Source organism: Gobio gobio, assembly GCF_949357685.1.
Source record: "Gobio gobio genome assembly, chromosome: 6".
NCBI classification, from domain to species: Eukaryota; Metazoa; Chordata; class Actinopteri; order Cypriniformes; family Gobionidae; genus Gobio; species Gobio gobio.
In genome coordinates this window covers 48,162,767-48,185,353 of record NC_137102.1, presented here as the reverse complement: position 1 = coordinate 48,185,353, position 22,587 = coordinate 48,162,767, and the positions used below count along the sequence as shown (strand labels likewise).

General features: G+C 50.8%; 1 protein-coding gene across 4 annotated transcripts in view; it reads left to right on the top strand.

Moving 5' to 3' along the window:
• The window catches only part of vwa5b2 (von Willebrand factor A domain containing 5B2), a 56,584-nt gene that overhangs the window by 31,280 nt on the left and 2,717 nt on the right, over window positions 1-22,587 (top strand). For 3 of the 4 annotated variants that reach the window (XM_079819845.1, XM_079819847.1, XM_079819846.1), the window contains 3 exons: window positions 20,325-20,375; window positions 21,448-21,523; window positions 21,612-21,729. In XM_079819845.1, coding sequence (XP_079675971.1) covers window positions 20,325-20,375; window positions 21,448-21,523; window positions 21,612-21,729 — 245 coding nt within the window. Of the gene's footprint in view, window positions 1-20,324; window positions 20,376-21,447; window positions 21,524-21,611; window positions 21,730-22,587 lie in introns of those variants that run through there. The other variant, XR_013816750.1, reaches the window with a different exon arrangement.

Below are 22,587 nucleotides of genomic sequence, written 5' to 3'. Positions count from 1 at the left end.
ACAATCCCCTTGACTACTGGTGTGCGAACGAAGGCCGCTTTCCATTTCTTGCGCGGATTGCACGCAAGTATTTATCTGCCCCAAGCAGTGTTGCCAAGTCCGCGGTTTTCCCGCGGGATGTTTTTCCATGTCCCAGGGCTCTACATAGCGACCATTTTGGCCGCATTTGCGCCTGAAAATTACTGTGTGCGACTGCGAAAAAATATTTAGGCACACCGGTGCGAGTGACCTGAACGATTCTCATGAATATATGTACAATCGGAATAAAAACTACAAACAATGACTGACTGAGCAACTGTTACGTTTCGTGCTGCAATCAACTGCTTTTCATGCCTTCTGTCAGCAGAACATGTGCAAAAAACGTGTGCGACGGACACTTCACAGATTGAAACCACGGTCTATGGGTGAAACGGGTGTGACGCGGCCATGCACTTACCTGACGCCTCGCGCTGATGTTTCTTTGCAGCCAATATTAACTAGAAATACCACATTTGGATTATCATAAACAAGGTCGAAAATTAACAGGGGCTTGGGGCAAAAATGCCCCCAAAAATTAATTAATAAAAAATAATTAAAAAACGCTCCTGGTTCTTGCTTTAGCCTAATCTTTATCTGCTGCAGTCCATAACATTTATTGTGTTTAAAAATGACTAGATGCATATGAGTGAGTACATCATGAATCCATTTTCCAAACCGTGTTTTTATTTTACCCTGAATCACTACGGTACACATATAATAAGTGTTTATATTCTGGCTATTCAATTCCAGTTCGGGTCGCAGCGCTGCGGAGGAGCACAGTCCCTGCGTGACTCGCCATAGACATAAACAGAGAAGTAGCTCCGGCTGCAATGTTTTTCCGCGAGACGCACGCAGTTCTGTTTCATTCCTCCTGACCGCCAGAGGCGGTGCTAAGCACTAGTGGATAATCGCTGCGCCAGCTCGATAGGTCGAGAAAATTATAACAACAAAGTCACGTCATGACGCAGACCGAGACGCGAGGATATAATCCCCAGCAGCTCGGTGCCCAGCCTCTTTCGCTTTCTCGCTTATGATAGGTCATTATTTCGCGCTGTCCTGTACAGTTTACCTGAGTTGCGAGGATTCGCCCTCCTAAACTGTGACAGCACGCTCAACGCTATCTTCGGGACGGATATCTCGGATTCCATTTCTACGTGAGTGCATACTATTATATTTTATTGTTGTGTCGGCGATACCCTGTGCTTCACGGTACTACCGGTGGCTGGTTTCGACCGCGCTTGGGTAGCGTTTTCACCGCAAACCTATATATTATTATTTTACTATCTTGGACGTTATAATCTTCCGGTTCTATCCGAAGATTTGAGGGACGTCTGACCTCCGGAGTGGGTGTTATTACAGTTCTGAGTGCCTACGGTGCTACCGAGGACGCGTTATTGACGGAGTCATGGATCATAGCCCTCTCATCCCCGTTTCAAGCTGCAGATTGTGTCCGAATTCGATGCTTCCCGACGACGGACATGATGTATGCCCATCTTGCTTAGGGATTCAACATTTGAAGGAGGCTCTAACTGATCCGTGTTTGCATTGTAGTATGCTACCACTGTCAGAAAGACAGCTTCGCTTGGCTGAATTAGACACTAACTCACCTGTTAGTCTTGCGCAACAGCCGCGACGCGCTCAAAAGCGCCGTGCTTCGGCAGCTGCTGGCGCTCCACCGAGTAAGAAAAAATCTTCACGACAGACGGAAACTTCAGAACATATGTTATCGAAGACTGTGGCTACTCTCTCTTCAGAAATGATGGAGATGAAACGTCTTCTTCAGTCTCTTCAACCCCCAACACCAGTGGATGAGAGTGATTTCCAACCCTCAAACGATATGGATATGGATTTGGACGCTCTCTCCATGAGCGCGTCTAATTCACATTTTCTCGATGCAGAGTTGGCGGAACCTGCCACGCAACCCACCCTCCCACATGATGTTTTTTCCAACCTGTCAGCTACAGGTGGTTCGAGTGGTGGGTCTGTACATTCATCGGGCGCAGGCCCATCTTCTCCAGATGATATTTTATCTATTCTGCAGATGGCTGTGGCTCGTTTGGGTCTTGACGAATCACCTGTGCAGCCCGTTCAAGCCAATGTGTTTTTCAGACAAGCTGCTGGTAGTAATGTGTTTGCAATGCCACCATGCAAGGACTTTGTGACAGAATTCTCCAGTGCACTTACAAGTCCTAACGTACCTAGAAGAAGATCAAAGACAGCCCGCACACTGGCTTCAATGGCCGAAGCTGACTCCATTGGTGTAGGACGGGCTCCTGAAATTGAACAGCCAGTAGCAGCACTGGTGGTATCACCGGATGAGGCTTTAAGAGGCAATGTACGCTGCCCAAGCGCGCAGTGTGGACGTACTGACTCTTTCCTAAAGAAGGCATATGAGTCTGTAGCATATATAACGAGGGCTGAGAATACTATCTGCCAGCTGCTTCTTGCCTGTAATAATACGTTGGAGTCCGCGAGCGTGGATGCTTCCATTCCTCGGTTCTTACAGACGGCTCTGCTGACTATGGGTCATGTGACGCGGGAACTTGGTACACTTTCATCGACCCTTCTAACAGCCAGGCGCCAGGTATGGCTTGCCCAGGCAAGGTTATCTGAAGATTGTAAAAAGACGCTGAGAGAACTGCCAATTGTACCGGGACACCTTTTCGGCCCCAATGTTTCTGAGGTATTGGAGAAGAGAATGAAGTTGTCAGAAGCAACACAACAACTAACTCAAGTACCACGGGCACCACCGTTTAGGATGCCATTGGCTCCGGCTCACCCACGCTACCACGGCTCAGAGCAACGAGTGCGTCAACACAATGTTCATCAGTTTCAAGCACCACAGCGTCATAGAGAGACTGAACAGGCTCAGGGACCCCGCCCTTTTCACCGTCACCGTCAGGGGGGGCCACGTCAGCGCCCCCCCACAGGTCCTAAAACCAGAGGCCAAAAACCCTGAAGCTATGGGGCCGGCAGTCGGTCGTTTTACAGTGCAACACCTAGATTACTGGGAAAATTCAGTGTCCGACCCCTGGGTTCTGGCAACCTTGAACAGGGGATACACTCTGCAGTTCCGACGCCGGCCTCCCAAGTTTTCAGGAATCCTTCGGACAGTTGTCAAAGATACAAACAGTTCAAAGGCCCTTTCCTTAGAAATTCATTCACTGTTGCTGAAAGGAGCCATAGAAAAAGTTCCTCCCCTCAGTCAGAGGGACGGGTTTTACTCCATGTACTTCCTTGTTCTGAAAAAGGACGGCAGTTTTCGGCCAGTTCTGGATCTGAGACGCCTAAATGTGTTTTTAAAGTCTCTTCCTTTCCGAATGTTACGCACGGTCGATGTTCTTCGATCTGTGACGAAAGGAGACTGGTTTGTGAGCGTGGATTTGAGGGATGCTTACTTCCATGTTCCCATTGCTCCCCACCACAGGAAGTTCCTAAGATTCAGTTTTCAGGATCAAGCCTATCAATTCAGAGTCCTACCATTCGGTCTATCTCTTGCTCCTCGCGTTTTCACAAGATGCATGAGTGCAGCCCTGTCTCCCCTTTGGTCCAAGGGCATGAGGATTCTGCCCTATTTAGTCGATTGGCTGCTTTGTGCCCCAACAAAACAACATGCTATTCGCAACACCAAGGTTGTGCTGGAGCATATTCAGAGGCTGGGTCTAACTGTGAACGACACAAAGAGTCATCTGGTCCCAGAGCAAACTCTAACCTTCATAGGTATAACACTCAACTCCATCACAATGTCTGCCACATTGTCCCAAGCTCGGACGGACAAGATTTGTCAGCTACTGACTCGTTTCCGTCTGGGAACAAAAGTTTCTTATGGTGTCCTTCTGCAACTAATGGGGATGTTAGCTGCCGCCACATCCGTGATTCCCTTGGGCTTGCTTCACCTCAGGCCCCTTCAGAGGTGGAGCAACAGCTTGGGGTTGGACTCAGCAAGACACCGTCATCGCATGATTTCCGTTTCTCCTGCTTGTACCCGTGCACTGAGACCCTGGAAACGAGTGACGTTTCTGAGAGCCGGAGTGCCTCTAGGGGTGGTGCCCTCCCGTCGAGAAGTGATCACAACCGATGCTTCTCTAACAGGATGGGGGGCAACTTGGAGTCAGAGGGGAATCAGTGGTCACTGGTCACCAAGGGAAGCCTTAGAACATATCAACATCTTGGAACTGAAGGCAGTGTACTTAGCTCTACTACACTTCTTACCAAATCTGGTGGGTCGTCACGTGCTTGTCCGTTCCGACAACACGTCAACGGTTTTTCACTTGAACCATCAGGGCGGCACCAGGTCACTTGCGTCTCTACAGCTAACTCGCAAGATCCTTACATGGTCTCAGGGCCGGCTAGCTTCGTTAAGGGCAGTTCATCTCCCAGGATCAGACAATCAAGTGGCGGATGCTCTGTCCAGGGATCTACTGCTCCCGGGGGAATGGAGACTTCACCCGGACGTGGTGCAGTTGATTTGGCAGCGGTTTGGCAAGGCGGAGGTCGACCTGTTTGCATCAGAACTGACCACTCATTGCCGCTGGTGGTTCGCGAGAGCCGAGAAGTCCAGCCCATTGGGTCAGGATGCATTAGCCCACGAGTGGCCGAGCTGCCTTTTGTATGCGTTTCCCCCTTTTCCACTTCTGTGGGAAACACTGCACCGAATATACCTATGCAAGCACAGGGTGCTGTTGGTGGCACCTCGATGGCCAGCCAGGCCATGGTTTCCCCTCCTTCTGAGTCTACTACAGGGCGAGCCGTGGCAGCTTCCCGTCAGAAGGGACCTCCTTTCTCAGATGCACGGCCGTGTTTGGCACCCAGACCCGTTTCGCCTTCAGCTCTGGGTCTGGCCGTTAGGCCTAGTTCACAGTTAATGGCTTGTGAACCAGCAGTAGTGAACACCATCAGCAACGCTAGGGCTCCTTCAACACGACAGATTTATGCTGCTCGTTGGAGGATCTTTTCTTCTTGGTGTGGGGATCAAGGAATTGACCCAGTTCACTGTACTGTGCCAAAAATTTTGAGTTTCTTGCAGCATCTGTTAGATGACAACAAGGCGGCCTCCACTTTAAAAGTTTATGTTGCTGCCATATCTGTTTATCACGACCCAGTTGATGGTGCTTCATTGGGGTCTCATAACCTTGTTTGCAGTTTTTTGAAGGGAGCGAGGCGTTTAAAACCTGTTCGTTCTACTCCCTTTCCGGTCTGGGACTTACCGCTTGTTCTAGAGTCCCTTTGTTCACCACCATTTGAACCACTGGCTGTTGCGGATATTAAGTGGTTGTCATTAAAAATGTCATTTTTGTTGGCCGTCGCTTCCACTAAACGTGTTGGTGAGCTTCATGCTCTATCAGTGAGTGAACTGTGCTTACGCTGGTTGCCAGAGGATTCCGGGGCCATTCTTCGACCCAATCCAGCTTTTCTCCCTAAAGTTTTGTTACCACAATTTGTGAATCAATCTATTCATCTGGCTGCTTTTCAACCGCCTTCCACTCACTCAGGGACAGATGGGGGAAGGTCTCATCTTCTGTGTCCTGTACGAGCTTTAAAGTGCTATGTTAATTCTACCGCTTCTTTCAGACAGACGGATCAGTTGTTTGTTTGTTACGGTGAAGTACGCAAGGGTGCGCCTTTGTCCAAACAGAGACTATCACGCTGGATTGTTGAAACGATAAAGTCGGCGTATAGCAAATCTCATCAGCCCTTACCAGCAGGTGTTACTTGTCACTCCACTAGGGCAGTCTCATCGTCTTGGGCTGCTTTTCGGGGAGTTTCCTTGGCAGATGTATGCGAGGCTGCTACCTGGTCTTCTCCATGTACCTTCGCAAGGTTCTACAAGGTTAATGTTGCTGCTTCCCATGATGTGAGCTCTGCAGTCCTTCTTGAGCAACTCTGATGTTGCAGGTGGGTGGCATTCCTCATGACTGTGTTGATATGTGTCATCCACTAGTGCTTAGCACCGCCTCTGGCGGTCAGGAGGAATGAAACAGAACGCTAGTTACGTATGTAACTGTGGTTCTGTGAATTCCGGATGACCGCCAGAGTTCCTTGTCATTCGGAATGCGCGAGAAAGCATTCCGAGGCTGGGCACCGAGCTGCTGGGGATTATATCCTCGCGTCTCGGTCTGCGTCATGACGTGACTTTGTTGTTATAATTTTCTCGACCTATCGAGCTGGCGCAGCGATTATCCACTAGTGCTTAGCACCGCCTCTGGCGGTCATCCGGAATTCACAGAACCACAGTTACATACGTAACTAGCGTTCTGTTTACTAAGCGCCAGAGCGCCTAAAGTTAGACAAGTTGATATTAAGTAACAACGTTTTAGCCACAATACTGTTTATTTCGTGAAAATCAAAACTATACCAGAACTGTTGCGCATCTCTGTAACGTATATCCACTGGAGGCAAGTTGAAGGACCCAAGTGCAGTTTATTTACAATTAAACATAAATCTCAACATAAAACAAAGACTTGACTACATCCAAACATAAAACAAAGACTTGACTTGGCTTGACTCGACAATAACTAAACTCACCGACAGCGGGTTACAACATTCAATACTTGACCAAGACACATGGCAAACATGAGGGCTTAAATACACACACAGACTAATGACAAGACAAGTGACACCTGTGAACAGTGATGAAACAATGAACCAATGACAGGACAAGACACAAGATCACATGAGGGCATGGGAGTCACATGACAAGACCAGGAAGTGCATGACAAGACTGTGAACATGACAAACTCAAACATAACCATGAACATAATAAACTGAAAACAGAACCAAGAACAATGAACAATGAACATGAACCATCACCAAAACACCCTGTGACAGATCCCCCCCTCTATGGGCGGCCCCTGACGCCCAAACAATACCAAAACACCCATGGCCTAACAGAAAGTCTTAACAAAAAGTCTTGGGGGGCGGTCTTGGGGGAGGGATGGTGGGCCAGGCCCGTGCAGGGGCACCGGACCCAGACATGACCTGGACGGGCCTGGGAGCATGGGCGGACCTGGACCCTGTGGCGTGGGCGGACCTGGACCCTGAGGCGTGGGCGGACCTGGACCCTGAGGCGTGGGCGGACCTGGACCCTGAGGCGTGGGCGGACCTGGACCCTGTGGCGTGGGCGGACCTGGACCCTGTGGCGTGGGCGGACCTGGACCCTGTGGCGTGGGCGGACCTGGACCCTCGGGCGTGGGAGGACCTGGACCCTCGGGCGTGGGAGGACCTGGACCCTCGGGCGTGGGAGGACCTGGACCCTCGGGCGTGGGAGGACCTGGACCCTCGGGCGTGGGAGGACCTGGACCCTCGGGCGTGGGAGGACCTGGACCCTCGGGCGTGGGAGGACCTGGACCCTCGGGCGTGGGAGGACCTGGACCCTCGGGCGTGGGAGGACCTGGACCCTCGGGCGTGGGAGGACCTGGACCCTCGGGCGTGGGAGGACCTGGACCCTCGGGCGTGGGAGGACCTGGACCCTCGGGCGTGGGAGGACCTGGACCCTCGGGCGTGGGAGGACCTGGACCCTCGGGCGTGGGAGGACCTGGACCCTCGGGCGTGGGAGGACCTGGACCCTCGGGCGTGGGAGGACCTGGACCCTCGGGCGTGGGAGGACCTGGACCCTCGGGCGTGGGAGGACCTGGACCCTCGGGCGTGGGAGGACCTGGACCCTCGGGCGTGGGAGGACCTGGACCCTCGGGCGTGGGAGGACCTGGACCCTCGGGCGTGGGAGGACCTGGACCCTCGGGCGTGGGAGGACCTGGACCCTCGGGCGTGGGAGGACCTGGACCCTCGGGCGTGGGAGGACCTGGACCCTCGGGCGTGGGAGGACCTGGACCCTCGGGCGTGGGAGGACCTGGACCCTCGGGCGTGGGAGGACCTGGACCCTCGGGCGTGGGAGGACCTGGACCCTCGGGCGTGGGAGGACCTGGACCCTCGGGCGTGGGAGGACCTGGACCCTCGGGCGTGGGAGGACCTGGACCCTCGGGCGTGGGAGGACCTGGACCCTCGGGCGTGGGAGGACCTGGACCCTCGGGCGTGGGAGGACCTGGACCCTCGGGCGTGGGAGGACCTGGACCCTCGGGCGTGGGAGGACCTGGACCCTCGGGCGTGGGAGGACCTGGACCCTCGGGCGTGGGAGGACCTGGACCCTCGGGCGTGGGAGGACCTGGACCCTCGGGCGTGGGAGGACCTGGACCCTCGGGCGTGGGAGGACCTGGACCCTCGGGCGTGGGAGGACCTGGACCCTCGGGCGTGGGAGGACCTGGACCCTCGGGCGTGGGAGGACCTGGACCCTCGGGCGTGGGAGGACCTGGACCCTCGGGCGTGGGAGGACCTGGACCCTCGGGCGTGGGAGGACCTGGACCCTCGGGCGTGGGTGGCCATGGCGGCAACGGCAGTTCACCGGGCCATGGCGGCAACGGGAGTTCATCAGGCCATGGCGGTAACGGGAGTTCATCAGGCCATGGCGGTAACGGGAGTTCATCAGGCCACAGAGGCGGGGCCTTCATGGCCTCCATGTACCCCTTGCCCCCCCCCAAAATTTTCTTGGGCGGGACAGCGGGGCCGTGGGCTGGAGCCTGGACGGGGCCTTGGGCTGGAGCCTGGACGGGGCCTTGGGCTGGAGCCTGGACGGGGCCGTGGGCTGGAGCCTGGACGGGGCCGTGGGCTGGAGCCTGGACGGGGCCGTGGGCTGGAGCCTGGACGGGGCCGTGGGCTGGAGCCTGGACGGGGCCGTGGGCTGGAGCCTGGACGGGGCCGTGGGCTGGAGCCTGGACGGGGCCTTGGGCTGGAGCCTGGACGGGGCCTTGGCTGGAGCCTGGACGGGGCCTTGGGCTGGAGCCTGGACGGGGCCTTGGGCTGGAGCCTGGACGGGGCCTTGGGCTGGAGCCTGGACGGGGCCTTGGGCTGGAGCCTGGACGGGGACTTGGGCTGGAGCCTGGACTTGGGCTGGAGCCTGGAATTGGGCTGGAGCCTGGACGTGGGCTGGAGCATGGACGTGGGCTGGAGCATGGACGTGGGCTGGAGTATGGACGTGGGCTGGAGCGTGGACGTGGCCTCGAGCGTGGACGTGGCTATAATAGTCCTTTGCCTCTCCTACCGTCCAATCTGAGCCACTTAGAAACAAAATAAAATCAATGCATTGCCAAAACGTGCAAGGGTGTTCCTTTGGGGGCATGAGGGCTGAAAAGTCAGAGTCCAAACCATAACAAAAGCGCCCTTTCCTTATAGTCTCATCCTGGGGCAAAAAATCCAAGAAACATAAAAAGTCCTTGATATAGTCCTCTATGGGACGCTGGCCTTGACAAAGGCGGGCAACTGCTGGGTCCATAATGGTGAAGGTCAAGTATTCTGTAACGTATATCCACTGGAGGCAAGTTGAAGGACCCAAGTGCAGTTTATTTACAATTAAACATAAATCTCAACATAAAACAAAGACTTGACTTGACTACATCCAAACATAAAACAAAGACTTGACTTGGCTTGGCTTGACTTGACAATAACTAAACTCACCGACAGCGGGTTACAACATTCAATACTTGACCAAGACACATTGCAAACATGAGGGCTTAAATACACACACAGACTAATGACAAGACAAGTGACACCTGTGAACAGTGATGAAACAATGAACCAATGACAGGACAAGACACAAGATCACATGAGGGCATGGGAGTCACATGACAAGACCAGGAAGTGCATGACAAGACTGTGAACATGACAAACTCAAACATAACCATGAACATAATAAACTGAAAACAGAACCAAGAACAATGAACAATGAACATGAACCATCACCAAAACACCCTGTGACAATCTCCAAGCGGATTGATCGAATGAATCTGCGTTTGAACGATTGAATGAATGACTCGGACATAGACTTGACGCCCTCTACTGGTGAAGTACGCAAGGGTGCGCCTTTGTCCAAACAGAGACTATCACGCTGGATTGTTGAAACGATAAAGTCGGCGTATAGCAAATCTCATCAGCCCTTACCAGCAGGTGTTACTTGTCACTCCACTAGGGCAGTCTCATCGTCTTGGGCTGCTTTTCGGGGAGTTTCCTTGGCAGATGTATGCGAGGCTGCTACCTGGTCTTCTCCATGTACCTTCGCAAGGTTCTACAAGGTTAATGTTGCTGCTTCCCATGATGTGAGCTCTGCAGTCCTTCTTGAGCAACTCTGATGTTGCAGGTGGGTGGCATTCCTCATGACTGTGTTGATATGTGTCATCCACTAGTGCTTAGCACCGCCTCTGGCGGTCAGGAGGAATGAAACAGAACGCTAGTTACGTATGTAACTGTGGTTCTGTGAATTCCGGATGACCGCCAGAGTTCCTTGTCATTCGGAATGCGCGAGAAAGCATTCCGAGGCTGGGCACCGAGCTGCTGGGGATTATATCCTCGCGTCTCGGTCTGCGTCATGACGTGACTTTGTTGTTATAATTTTCTCGACCTATCGAGCTGGCGCAGCGATTATCCACTAGTGCTTAGCACCGCCTCTGGCGGTCATCCGGAATTCACAGAACCACAGTTACATACGTAACTAGCGTTCTGTTTACTAAGCGCCAGAGCGCCTAAAGTTAGACAAGTTGATATTAAGTAACAACGTTTTAGCCACAATACTGTTTATTTCGTGAAAATCAAAACTATACCAGAACTGTTGCGCATCTCTGTAACGTATATCCACTGGAGGCAAGTTGAAGGACCCAAGTGCAGTTTATTTACAATTAAACATAAATCTCAACATAAAACAAAGACTTGACTACATCCAAACATAAAACAAAGACTTGACTTGGCTTGACTCGACAATAACTAAACTCACCGACAGCGGGTTACAACATTCAATACTTGACCAAGACACATGGCAAACATGAGGGCTTAAATACACACACAGACTAATGACAAGACAAGTGACACCTGTGAACAGTGATGAAACAATGAACCAATGACAGGACAAGACACAAGATCACATGAGGGCATGGGAGTCACATGACAAGACCAGGAAGTGCATGACAAGACTGTGAACATGACAAACTCAAACATAACCATGAACATAATAAACTGAAAACAGAACCAAGAACAATGAACAATGAACATGAACCATCACCAAAACACCCTGTGACAGATCCCCCCCTCTATGGGCGGCCCCTGACGCCCAAACAATACCAAAACACCCATGGCCTAACAGAAAGTCTTAACAAAAAGTCTTGGGGGGCGGTCTTGGGGGAGGGATGGTGGGCCAGGCCCGTGCAGGGGCACCGGACCCAGACATGACCTGGACGGGCCTGGGAGCATGGGCGGACCTGGACCCTGTGGCGTGGGCGGACCTGGACCCTGTGGCGTGGGCGGACCTGGACCCTGTGGCGTGGGCGGACCTGGACCCTGAGGCGTGGGCGGACCTGGACCCTGTGGCGTGGGCGGACCTGGACCCTGAGGCGTGGGCGGACCTGGACCCTGTGGCGTGGGCGGACCTGGACCCTGTGGCGTGGGCGGACCTGGACCCTGTGGCGTGGGCGGACCTGGACCCTGTGGCGTGGGAGGACCTGGACCCTCGGGCGTGGGAGGACCTGGACCCTCGGGCGTGGGAGGACCTGGACCCTCGGGCGTGGGAGGACCTGGACCCTCGGGCGTGGGAGGACCTGGACCCTCGGGCGTGGGAGGACCTGGACCCTCGGGCGTGGGAGGACCTGGACCCTCGGGCGTGGGAGGACCTGGACCCTCGGGCGTGGGAGGACCTGGACCCTCGGGCGTGGGAGGACCTGGACCCTCGGGCGTGGGAGGACCTGGACCCTCGGGCGTGGGAGGACCTGGACCCTCGGGCGTGGGAGGACCTGGACCCTCGGGCGTGGGAGGACCTGGACCCTCGGGCGTGGGAGGACCTGGACCCTCGGGCGTGGGAGGACCTGGACCCTCGGGCGTGGGAGGACCTGGACCCTCGGGCGTGGGAGGACCTGGACCCTCGGGCGTGGGAGGACCTGGACCCTCGGGCGTGGGAGGACCTGGACCCTCGGGCGTGGGAGGACCTGGACCCTCGGGCGTGGGAGGACCTGGACCCTCGGGCGTGGGTGGCCATGGCGGCAACGGCAGTTCACCGGGCCATGGCGGCAACGGGAGTTCATCAGGCCATGGCGGTAACGGGAGTTCATCAGGCCATGGCGGTAACGGGAGTTCATCAGGCCACAGAGGCGGGGCCTTCATGGCCTCCATGTACCCCTTGCCCCCCCCCAAAATTTTCTTGGGCGGGACAGCGGGGCCGTGGGCTGGAGCCTGGACGGGGCCTTGGGCTGGAGCCTGGACGGGGCCTTGGGCTGGAGCCTGGACGGGGCCGTGGGCTGGAGCCTGGACGGGGCCGTGGGCTGGAGCCTGGACGGGGCCGTGGGCTGGAGCCTGGACGGGGCCGTGGGCTGGAGCCTGGACGGGGCCGTGGGCTGGAGCCTGGACGGGGCCGTGGGCTGGAGCCTGGACGGGGCCTTGGGCTGGAGCCTGGACGGGGCCTTGGCTGGAGCCTGGACGGGGCCTTGGGCTGGAGCCTGGACGGGGCCTTGGGCTGGAGCCTGGACGGGGCCTTGGGCTGGAGCCTGGACGGGGCCTTGGGCTGGAGCCTGGACGGGGACTTGGGCTGGAGCCTGGACTTGGGCTGGAGCCTGGAATTGGGCTGGAGCCTGGACGTGGGCTGGAGCATGGACGTGGGCTGGAGCATGGACGTGGGCTGGAGTATGGACGTGGGCTGGAGCGTGGACGTGGCCTCGAGCGTGGACGTGGCTATAATAGTCCTTTGCCTCTCCTACCGTCCAATCTGAGCCACTTAGAAACAAAATAAAATCAATGCATTGCCAAAACGTGCAAGGGTGTTCCTTTGGGGGCATGAGGGCTGAAAAGTCAGAGTCCAAACCATAACAAAAGCGCCCTTTCCTTATAGTCTCATCCTGGGGCAAAAAATCCAAGAAACATAAAAAGTCCTTGATATAGTCCTCTATGGGACGCTGGCCTTGACAAAGGCGGGCAACTGCTGGGTCCATAATGGTGAAGGTCAAGTATTCTGTAACGTATATCCACTGGAGGCAAGTTGAAGGACCCAAGTGCAGTTTATTTACAATTAAACATAAATCTCAACATAAAACAAAGACTTGACTTGACTACATCCAAACATAAAACAAAGACTTGACTTGGCTTGGCTTGACTTGACAATAACTAAACTCACCGACAGCGGGTTACAACATTCAATACTTGACCAAGACACATTGCAAACATGAGGGCTTAAATACACACACAGACTAATGACAAGACAAGTGACACCTGTGAACAGTGATGAAACAATGAACCAATGACAGGACAAGACACAAGATCACATGAGGGCATGGGAGTCACATGACAAGACCAGGAAGTGCATGACAAGACTGTGAACATGACAAACTCAAACATAACCATGAACATAATAAACTGAAAACAGAACCAAGAACAATGAACAATGAACATGAACCATCACCAAAACACCCTGTGACAATCTCCAAGCGGATTGATCGAATGAATCTGCGTTTGAACGATTGAATGAATGACTCGGACATAGACTTGACGCCCTCTACTGGTGAAGTACGCAAGGGTGCGCCTTTGTCCAAACAGAGACTATCACGCTGGATTGTTGAAACGATAAAGTCGGCGTATAGCAAATCTCATCAGCCCTTACCAGCAGGTGTTACTTGTCACTCCACTAGGGCAGTCTCATCGTCTTGGGCTGCTTTTCGGGGAGTTTCCTTGGCAGATGTATGCGAGGCTGCTACCTGGTCTTCTCCATGTACCTTCGCAAGGTTCTACAAGGTTAATGTTGCTGCTTCCCATGATGTGAGCTCTGCAGTCCTTCTTGAGCAACTCTGATGTTGCAGGTGGGTGGCATTCCTCATGACTGTGTTGATATGTGTCATCCACTAGTGCTTAGCACCGCCTCTGGCGGTCAGGAGGAATGAAACAGAACGCTAGTTACGTATGTAACTGTGGTTCTGTGAATTCCGGATGACCGCCAGAGTTCCTTGTCATTCGGAATGCGCGAGAAAGCATTCCGAGGCTGGGCACCGAGCTGCTGGGGATTATATCCTCGCGTCTCGGTCTGCGTCATGACGTGACTTTGTTGTTATAATTTTCTCGACCTATCGAGCTGGCGCAGCGATTATCCACTAGTGCTTAGCACCGCCTCTGGCGGTCATCCGGAATTCACAGAACCACAGTTACATACGTAACTAGCGTTCTGTTTACTAAGCGCCAGAGCGCCTAAAGTTAGACAAGTTGATATTAAGTAACAACGTTTTAGCCACAATACTGTTTATTTCGTGAAAATCAAAACTATACCAGAACTGTTGCGCATCTCTGTAACGTATATCCACTGGAGGCAAGTTGAAGGACCCAAGTGCAGTTTATTTACAATTAAACATAAATCTCAACATAAAACAAAGACTTGACTACATCCAAACATAAAACAAAGACTTGACTTGGCTTGACTCGACAATAACTAAACTCACCGACAGCGGGTTACAACATTCAATACTTGACCAAGACACATGGCAAACATGAGGGCTTAAATACACACACAGACTAATGACAAGACAAGTGACACCTGTGAACAGTGATGAAACAATGAACCAATGACAGGACAAGACACAAGATCACATGAGGGCATGGGAGTCACATGACAAGACCAGGAAGTGCATGACAAGACTGTGAACATGACAAACTCAAACATAACCATGAACATAATAAACTGAAAACAGAACCAAGAACAATGAACAATGAACATGAACCATCACCAAAACACCCTGTGACAGATCCCCCCCTCTATGGGCGGCCCCTGACGCCCAAACAATACCAAAACACCCATGGCCTAACAGAAAGTCTTAACAAAAAGTCTTGGGGGGCGGTCTTGGGGGAGGGATGGTGGGCCAGGCCCGTGCAGGGGCACCGGACCCAGACATGACCTGGACGGGCCTGGGAGCATGGGCGGACCTGGACCCTGTGGCGTGGGCGGACCTGGACCCTGTGGCGTGGGCGGACCTGGACCCTGAGGCGTGGGCGGACCTGGACCCTGTGGCGTGGGCGGACCTGGACCCTGAGGCGTGGGCGGACCTGGACCCTGTGGCGTGGGCGGACCTGGACCCTGTGGCGTGGGCGGACCTGGACCCTGTGGCGTGGGCGGACCTGGACCCTGTGGCGTGGGAGGACCTGGACCCTGTGGCGTGGGAGGACCTGGACCCTCGGGCGTGGGAGGACCTGGACCCTCGGGCGTGGGAGGACCTGGACCCTCGGGCGTGGGAGGACCTGGACCCTCGGGCGTGGGAGGACCTGGACCCTCGGGCGTGGGAGGACCTGGACCCTCGGGCGTGGGAGGACCTGGACCCTCGGGCGTGGGAGGACCTGGACCCTCGGGCGTGGGAGGACCTGGACCCTCGGGCGTGGGAGGACCTGGACCCTCGGGCGTGGGAGGACCTGGACCCTCGGGCGTGGGAGGACCTGGACCCTCGGGCGTGGGAGGACCTGGACCCTCGGGCGTGGGAGGACCTGGACCCTCGGGCGTGGGAGGACCTGGACCCTCGGGCGTGGGAGGACCTGGACCCTCGGGCGTGGGAGGACCTGGACCCTCGGGCGTGGGAGGACCTGGACCCTCGGGCGTGGGAGGACCTGGACCCTCGGGCGTGGGAGGACCTGGACCCTCGGGCGTGGGAGGACCTGGACCCTCGGGCGTGGGAGGACCTGGACCCTCGGGCGTGGGTGGCCATGGCGGCAACGGCAGTTCACCGGGCCATGGCGGCAACGGGAGTTCATCAGGCCATGGCGGTAACGGGAGTTCATCAGGCCATGGCGGTAACGGGAGTTCATCAGGCCACAGAGGCGGGGCCTTCATGGCCTCCATGTACCCCTTGCCCCCCCCCAAAATTTTCTTGGGCGGGACAGCGGGGCCGTGGGCTGGAGCCTGGACGGGGCCTTGGGCTGGAGCCTGGACGGGGCCTTGGGCTGGAGCCTGGACGGGGCCGTGGGCTGGAGCCTGGACGGGGCCGTGGGCTGGAGCCTGGACGGGGCCGTGGGCTGGAGCCTGGACGGGGCCGTGGGCTGGAGCCTGGACGGGGCCGTGGGCTGGAGCCTGGACGGGGCCTTGGGCTGGAGCCTGGACGGGGCCTTGGCTGGAGCCTGGACGGGGCCTTGGGCTGGAGCCTGGACGGGGCCTTGGGCTGGAGCCTGGACGGGGCCTTGGGCTGGAGCCTGGACGGGGCCTTGGGCTGGAGCCTGGACGGGGCCTTGGGCTGGAGCCTGGACGGGGACTTGGGCTGGAGCCTGGACTTGGGCTGGAGCCTGGAATTGGGCTGGAGCCTGGAATTGGGCTGGAGCCTGGACGTGGGCTGGAGCATGGACGTGGGCTGGAGCATGGACGTGGGCTGGAGTATGGACGTGGGCTGGAGCGTGGACGTGGCCTCGAGCGTGGACGTGGCTATAATAGTCCTTTGCCTCTCCTACCGTCCAATCTGAGCCACTTAGAAACAAAATAAAATCAATGCATTGCCAAAACGTGCAAGGGTGTTCCTTTGGGGGCATGAGGGCTGAAAAGTCAGAGTCCAAACCATAACAAAAGCGCCCTTTCCTTATAGTCTCATCCTGGGGCAAAAAATCCAAGAAACATAAAAAGTCCTTGATATAGTCCTCTATGGGACGCTGGCCTTGACAAAGGCGGGCAACTGCTGGGTCCATAATGGTGAAGGTCAAGTATTCTGTAACGTATATCCACTGGAGGCAAGTTGAAGGACCCAAGTGCAGTTTATTTACAATTAAACATAAATCTCAACATAAAACAAAGACTTGACTTGACTACATCCAAACATAAAACAAAGACTTGACTTGGCTTGGCTTGACTTGACAATAACTAAACTCACCGACAGCGGGTTACAACATTCAATACTTGACCAAGACACATTGCAAACATGAGGGCTTAAATACACACACAGACTAATGACAAGACAAGTGACACCTGTGAACAGTGATGAAACAATGAACCAATGACAGGACAAGACACAAGATCACATGAGGGCATGGGAGTCACATGACAAGACCAGGAAGTGCATGACAAGACTGTGAACATGACAAACTCAAACATAACCATGAACATAATAAACTGAAAACAGAACCAAGAACAATGAACAATGAACATGAACCATCACCAAAACACCCTGTGACAATCTCCAAGCGGATTGATCGAATGAATCTGCGTTTGAACGATTGAATGAATGACTCGGACATAGACTTGACGCCCTCTACTGGTGGTTTTATTTTCATATTTATACTTTGCATGGACTTATTTAAAATATAAATCTTTTAATGAAGTTTAAGTTTAACTTGTACATAGCCTATTTCTCAATTCAAAAACTTATATTTAAAACATTCATACAACATTATTTACCCTTGAGCTGCATTAAATCTATGTAAATGTGTCTAAACACCACTTCAGATAGAGCTGCTGTGCCACTTCTACAGTGCAAAGATTAATCTTTTGATGCTGATTTTATTAGATTGGTAACAGTCTGGTTGTGTCTTATTGCTCTAACTGAATTTATTGTTTAAATTAACATTTTAAAAACAACTTTTCTGTTTTAAAGCTACACTGTGTAACTTTTTTAGTCTATTCTTAGCTAAAAACACTTAGTTCTTTCAAAAATATATGTGCTGATTAATGTATATTTACTTCTTTCAAGTAATAAAGTATTCTCGTAAGTTTATAATATGCCATTGAAAATACATAAGGTAATGGGATCTAACGGTGGTCGCCATGTTGCCCCTCCATCTTGAAAGTACATTAGCCAAAGAGGGACATACCCGTAAATTAAAGCTTCGCCTTTCGCGTTTTAAACGGTTTTAATACTCGATGGCACTGTACAAAATTCTCTGCCTCGCGCATGTGCGCGTCAACTTGTTCAGACTTGTCTGGTGCATGTGCAGAGAGTTTTCATCTCAGCAGCGTCCAGTAACAGTTTTCCTGGCTTGCTTATTCCTCAAAAGTCTGTTTTTCCTTGTGTGGTATTTCTGTGCGTTAATAACTCCGTAAGTAATAATAGTTATTGTCATTGTAGATGTGTTTCAGAGTGTGTCATCGCGTAATTCAGTTGATGTCACCTCAGAAGTATTTTTGTGTCAACATACAATAGCGTAATGCTCACCTATTTGAATAATCATTCAGTTATTTTGTTATCAACAATGTTTATTCGTTTTTAGAAAATATTTGATTGTAATGTATGTTGATGGAAATATGTATCAGGTCTGATCAGCATATTAACAATTGTTATACAGAGCGCACTGCAGTGCTAACGTTAAAGCGGCGCACACACTTTTGTAACCGGACACCGCTTGTTAGCAGCAGCAGCGGCAGCTCCGCTCCTTTTAATGCAGCTGCATTTAGCGCCTATATATGGTACAATAAGCTCTGGTTTACGGTTACATTATACAAATGTAACTTATAAGTATAGTTATACAGTTCTTAACTGTGTATGTATATTTACCATCCTTGTTCTCTCACAGAAACCACATTTATGTACATATCCAAGCATACCTGTTTATGCCTTGCAATTGGATGACTGAATAAACATTACTATCATCAAAGTTCACTCTGGATTAGCTGCAGTTCTTTCTAACCGAATAATTAGGCCAGTTGAGTTCCAACCATCCCACTGCGCACAGAATATCCCACAGGCACCGTGTCGAATGTGGACGAGGTCGAACTGGAAGCCATGTTAATCTTGGACTAAATCGGCCACCGTAGGAGTTGAAACGAAATCGGAATTGAGAGGAACAGAAACTAAAATTCACTGGATGGTCATATACCTTTTCACCACTAGATGGGGGAAAATATCACACAGTGTAGCTTTAATTGAAGAAATTGACAAAAGATGATGCATACATTTAAAGCTACACTATGTAACTTTTCCGTCCACTAGAGGTCGCCTGTTCAAAACAAAGGCGTAGTTTGATGACGCCACGTTTGAGCGCAGAATCTCGGGACATGTGGTCTTCACCTCACAGCCGGTGGGAAACAGTCAGGATAGGACTCGGGCAGAAATCATGTTCATGGATGCGATTATTAACATTACTGTAGTCTGAAGCAGAGCAGGAGCGAGTGTTGTGGAGCTGAGCAAGGCAGCAGGAGCGATTGAAGAGCGGGACTGTTATTATGGCATAGTCGCTGGCGGGACTTTTATTATGACACGGTTGCCGGCGGCACTTCCTCTTCTCCAGTGCTGAGTGTGAGGTAACGCAGCTCTGTTTATCGTATTAGATATATCTGAGTGTGTTGAAAAGGAAGTTATGACGTTCGCTCGGCGGCTGCTATAACACTTGTTCACACTGCAGTGAGAGTAAAGTGTTTCACTGAATAAAACCGGAGACCGAGGGTGACGCAGATATGACGCAATCGACAGGCGACTCCCTCACACGCATAGCTCACACATCCCGGCTCCTTGGTTAAAATAGCAATTTTCTCACGATTTACAAATAGTTGAAAACATTTGGGATATTCTAAGTACTCAACTTAACAAAATATATAACACTGGCCTAGTGGTTTCTGGATGTTTTACTGCAAAAATCCTACATAGTTCACCTTTAATAAGATTAGAAAACATTGCTCTTATAATGGTAAAAATGCCCCTGGACATTAATTTAAAGGGACAAAGATCATCCTTTAATGGGAAAGTTATAATTGGAATGCGTGTTATTGATCAGAAAGTGCTCCTAAATTTTTGACTGTGCTCCTAATTTTTTTTAATTGGGAGCACAAGTGCTCCTCAAGAAAAATGTTAGCGTAGAGCCCTGTGTCCGCGGGTTGAAGCGACCCCAATTATGTGATATTTAGACCCAAGAACGCGAATTTTAGCAGGCTACCCTGCCAAAAAAACACATATTTTACCCCCCAAATGCCATTTTCCCCGGAGAACGGTGACAGACAGTGAGAGACTATTCAGTGCAGCATCTCATGTTCTTAATGAGAACCATTCTTTGATTTTGTGTGCAGTTATTCAGATAATTGTGGATCTTTTTTTGCTGTTAAAAACTATTTTATTTGATGGAACATAAAACTTGAAGAAGAAGAATATTATTTGTTATTATTATTTATATTTATTGTTATTTTTTTTTTAGGTTTTGTTATGTAACTTAATAAAAGTTTGATTATTCTATTGGTTCGTGATTTTTTTCATTTCAGATCCATTAAATTCAAGCAATTTATATATATATTTATATAAAACAATGTGTTCTGTTCAATGCAACTCTGAATTTCTATTCTGTTTTCTTGGACCCAGACAGAGAGGACACACCTGCATCCCCTTGTAGCATGACATCCTGGGATAGCAGTGAGTATAGGAGAAAGAAATAATGCATTAAAGGGATAGTTCACCCAAAAATTAAAATTAGCCCATAATTTACTCACCCTCAAGTCATCCTAGGTGTATATGACATTCTTCTTTCAGACGAATAAAATCGGAGTTATATTACAAAAGTTCAGGCTAATCCAAGCATTAGAATTGGATTCATAGTTGCTCTGTTTTTGAAGTCCATAAAAAGTGCATCTACCCATCATATAACTGCTCCACGCGGCTCTGGGGTGTTAATAAAGGCCTTCTGAAGTGAATCGATGCGTTTGTGTAAGAAAAATATCCATATTTAAACCTTTATCAAGTAAACTTTCGGCCTTTCGCCTTCACTTTCAACATTCAACACTTTTCCACGGAAGGCGGTGGGCCGAAAGTTTACTTGATAAAGTGAATGTTAAATATGAATATTTTTCTTACACAAACGCGTCGATTCGCTTCAGAAGGCCTTTATTAACACCCCGGAGCCGCGTGGAGCATGTTATTTGACAGACAGATGCACTTTTTATGGACTTCAAAAACAGAGCAACTATGAATCAAATTCTAATGCTTGGATTAGCCTGGACTTTTGTAAAATAACTCAGATTTTATTCGTCATATACACCTAGGATGACTTGAAGGTGAGTAAATTATGGGCTAATTTTCATTTTTGGGTGAACTATCCCTTTAAGGTGCGGTCACATTAACAGAATTTTTGGTGAAATTTCACAGACAAAAAAGGTCCAATTTCTATAGTATAGCAATGCATTAAAGGTTCAGTGTGTAGCATTTATGTGTGTGTCGGCCCCCATAGCTTCTCTATGTGCTCCGAAAGGGAGGGGTAAGTGTCGGGGGGTGCAATTCACAACCTTACCACTAGATGCTGCTAAAATCACACACTGCACCTTTAAGCATGAGTTCAGTTTTCTGTTGGTCAATGCCGTGGAATTTGAGTAGGAAAAGTTTTCACTGAACAACAGTAAGTGTGGCCGCACCTATAATATTGATTATACCTTAAAAATGATCCAACACCTCAATGGTGAATTGTGGGAGTAATGATGAAGGTGTCTTTCAGGCACAGGAGGGAGCGTCAGTCCATCAGCGGTGTCGTCTCGCTCTCATCGCTCTGTGGAGAGCTTCTTCGGCTCCAAGTCAGCACTGACCTGCATAAGTATCACAATTTGTAATGATTTATACTTTTATTATGCTAATTACACTGAATTTCGTTGTGTTCTCCAGGTTCAATCTGGGAAGACTAAAGGGCAATAATGGAAAACAAGCTCCTCTTAAACCTCACGGTCTCTCTGCAGAGACTGGCAGACACACAGAGAGAGACACGCCTGACTACTTGCCATTGGTTGGTGTAATTGCATACTGTCTGTGCTGGGTAGATTACTTGCAAATTGTTATTCATTACAGATTACAAATTAAATTTGTAGTTAGTAACATAATCTATTAGATTACTGATTTTAGGCAATCTAATCGGACTACTTTTCGATTACTTTTGACCTAACTCGTTTATAAAAGATTTGAATGGGATTATTGTGTTCCATTTTGATATGGACAAAAGGAGAAAGAAAATATATTCCATTCTTTATCAACATCATGAAATGCATTAAAGCCTACAATATGCCAAAGTTTCCCAAACTGGGCTTCATGAAAGAACTGCAGTTAATAATGAATTAAATCATAAATATTTTAAGTCAAGTCACCTTTATTTTTTCAGTGCTTTTTTCAAAGCAACTTCACAGTGTTAAAGCTACACTGTGTGATATTTTCCCCCATCTAGCGGTGAAAAGGTATATGACCAACCAGTGAATATTAGTTTCTGTTCTTCTCAATTCCGATTTCGTTTTAACTCCTACGGTGGCCGATTTAGTCCAAGATTAACATGGCTTCCAGTTCGACCTCGTCCACATTCGACACGGTGCCATCGAGTGTTAAAACGCGAAAGGCGAAGCTTGAATTTACGGGTATGTCCCTCTTTGGCTAATGTACTTTCAAGATGGAGGGGCAACATGGCGACCGGCAGTTGAACCCCTCACCCGTATGTATTTTCAATGGCATATTATAAACTTACGAGAATACTTTATTACTTGAAAGAAGTAAATATACATTAATGAGCACATATATTTTTGAAAGAACTAAGTGTTTTTAGCTAAGAATAAACTAAAAAAGTTACACAGTGTAGCTTTAAAGAGGAAAATTTGCAACA